The sequence below is a fragment of the Corticium candelabrum genome, chromosome 4 (assembly GCF_963422355.1).
Source record: "Corticium candelabrum chromosome 4, ooCorCand1.1, whole genome shotgun sequence".
In the NCBI taxonomy this organism is placed as follows: Eukaryota; Metazoa; Porifera; class Homoscleromorpha; order Homosclerophorida; family Plakinidae; genus Corticium; species Corticium candelabrum.
In genome coordinates, this window is record NC_085088.1 from 6,415,314 (window position 1) to 6,417,888 (window position 2,575).

Sequence of the window (2,575 nt, forward strand, 5' to 3'; positions counted from 1 at the left end):
CCTACGCCACTGCTGTAGAGATGTATGTGCAAGTAATTAGATCACGTGATATTTTGTCGGAAGCGTCTACACAGATACGTCATATACTTCTATACTTTTAGCTATAACCATTTGTATATAATCTCAGGACCATGCCCAACTGGTATAAATGATAAATATGACACCAAATAACGAACATTACAACAAATTAAATTTGAACAATTTTACAAAGCCTCAAGACTAGATCAAATTTAACACACGCACAAGTTAGGATCTTAAGGTAAAATTGCATTCGCCCTTAAATCATGTCTCTGTCATACTGAGAATTCCCTAACACAATTGTTTTGTAAATGATAACTATGATCAAGGATGGAATGACACTTTGTTTCATCCCATCCACAACACGTCAACAGGTGTTGTCAGATTGTGTGAAATATCTTTGAGAAAGTCTTCCTCCAAGTCAAAATAATGGTGTGTACTGGGCGTGAGAAGATCTCTGTAGTATGCATACAACTCTCCCTTTCCGGCACCAAACCCGTAAATATCAATCTCCTTGCACAAATGTAAGGAAAAGATGACGGCATACATTCCCGCTGTTGGATTCCGTCTTACTTTGAGACCATGTTTTAATCTGTCCTTTGACAAAATAGACTTAGCAGTGATAACAAGATGCCGAGAAAATGCATAGACGGGGCCATGTGTTGCACAGAATCGCCCAATTGTGCTAATTCCACCTGGATGATGACACTGAACCAAAAGTGTTTTAGGCTTTACGTTTTGGAGACACTTTCCTTTACGTGAGACGGCTAAATTAATAATTGCAACGTCAGGCATACGTCTCCCAACGTATTTCTCGTAAGGATAAATTGGAGCGTCGTTTAGTCGTATGACAACGTCGTGTCCGTCGATATCATCAGCGTGTCTCTGACTCAAAAGCCTTCCTGATGAACCGACTAGAGCGCATGATCTCGCTCGTTCCACTAGAATATTAGAGTTTGAGAACACATTCTTGTTGGCAAGAGCTATCGATCTGGCAGCTCCTCGTGCTCTGTTACAAAGAAGAAGAGGTGTCTTGCTTTCACATCCTCTTTCTTTCCACAGTGTTGACTGCTTCTTGGTAATGTTTACTGTGGACTGCTCATTGGTAATGTCTTCACGGTTGAGCGTGTTAGTCACGTTTCTTGATACTTGTTCGGATGACGACTCATTCATGAGAACAGACTGTTGGTAAAACGAACGTTTATACCTGAGGCTATCCTTGAGATAAAGGTAGAAACTTGGTGCAAACGTCAAAAATGCTGTAGTCAATAGTAACAACGATAAACATGTCCAAGAATGCCAGAAGACAGTCAAAGTGTTGAGCACCGATTTTCTGGAAAAACACAATTTTAATGTTAGCAATTAGTTGTTTGAAAAATTTACCTTGTAAAAACTATTTAACTACAATATATACACAAATGATAAATATTTCTAATAATAGTCAAGGGGCGTAGCGGGCATGGGCTAAACCGGTGTCGCGTGCTGAGACTGTCACCGTGCCGAGATAGTTTGCGCTTGCGCAAAATAGAACTGACATTCTCAGCAAGCAATGCAAGCGTGCTGAAATTGCTGACCTGTGCGCATGCGTGAAACAAATTTAGAAACAAATTTAGAGTTTTATTGAGAAATCTATAGTTGTTATTGTTAGTTATGTATTAATTCACTATTTTAATATGTTACAACAATATAAAAGCACTGGGTTGTAGAAAATAAGTTAGTTGTTAAGAATAATTATGTACTACATAATATGTATATATGGTACAATTATCTATATTTATAATTTTATTATAAAATTTTTATTTATCAATTACATACAAGTTTATACAATTGGAAATATAATTACACATAATAACTATACATACATGTACATGTGTACAAATAAATCTCTCCTACCTTTGACATCCCAATGGTGAGTCTAGGCCTAGTTGTTGACGTTTCTAATTTAATTGTTTGCTAACCCTGGTGGAAAGCTTTGTGTCAGGGAATAAGTTACAAGATTCTAGCATCTCTCTCTGCAGAGACATGACAATTTTTGTCTTCCCTAGCTGCAATTATTTTTGTTTCAGATCATCCATGGTCTTCACAAGTGAGTCTACACAGCTACTGTGAAACAACAAACCCTCAATATAGTGATACCTAAATGTGTGAACAATCTCAGCACGCCGGATGTTGACTTACGCGCAAATTGTTGTTGAGCATGCGCAGACCGTAAAGTATAATCTCAGCACGGTGACAATCTCAGCACGCTACACCTGCCTATAGCCTTCCCATCGTTTGCAGGCGTGGTCAATAAAAATTGTGAACTGTAAATACGGGTGAGGGAGGACCAAAGCTGTATATAGTATATACACCACACTTTTTCCAGTCTAGATCTGCCACTGATTCTACCGTAGCAGTCAATTAGAAGGCAATAAAGTGGGCGCGCCTAAAATGGGCGTGTCCTGTAGCATCCTGAAAGTTTAGCCTTCCCGCCCCGCCCCCCTCTCCCATTTCTAGAGGCCACGCTACGCCCGTGTTTCTAAGTGCGTAAAGCACTTAGCGAAAATACTACAACGTT

At 39.2% G+C, this 2,575-nt stretch overlaps 1 protein-coding gene across 1 annotated transcript; it reads right to left on the bottom strand.

Moving 5' to 3' along the window:
* Positions 1-168: 168 nt before the first annotated feature.
* LOC134179173 (uncharacterized) lies at positions 169-882 on the bottom strand. Its single transcript, XM_062646068.1, has one exon. The coding sequence runs from the start codon at positions 811-813 to the stop codon at positions 367-369; it is 447 nt and encodes a 148-aa protein (XP_062502052.1). The 5' UTR covers positions 814-882; the 3' UTR covers positions 169-366.
* Between the last annotated feature and the right edge of the window lie 1,693 nt (positions 883-2,575).

Bases quoted from the DNA above. Each gene is read 5' to 3' on its own strand.
- LOC134179173 (XM_062646068.1), bottom strand. From the start codon at position 813: ATGCCTGACGTTGCAATTATTAATTTAGCCGTCTCACGTAAAGGAAAG.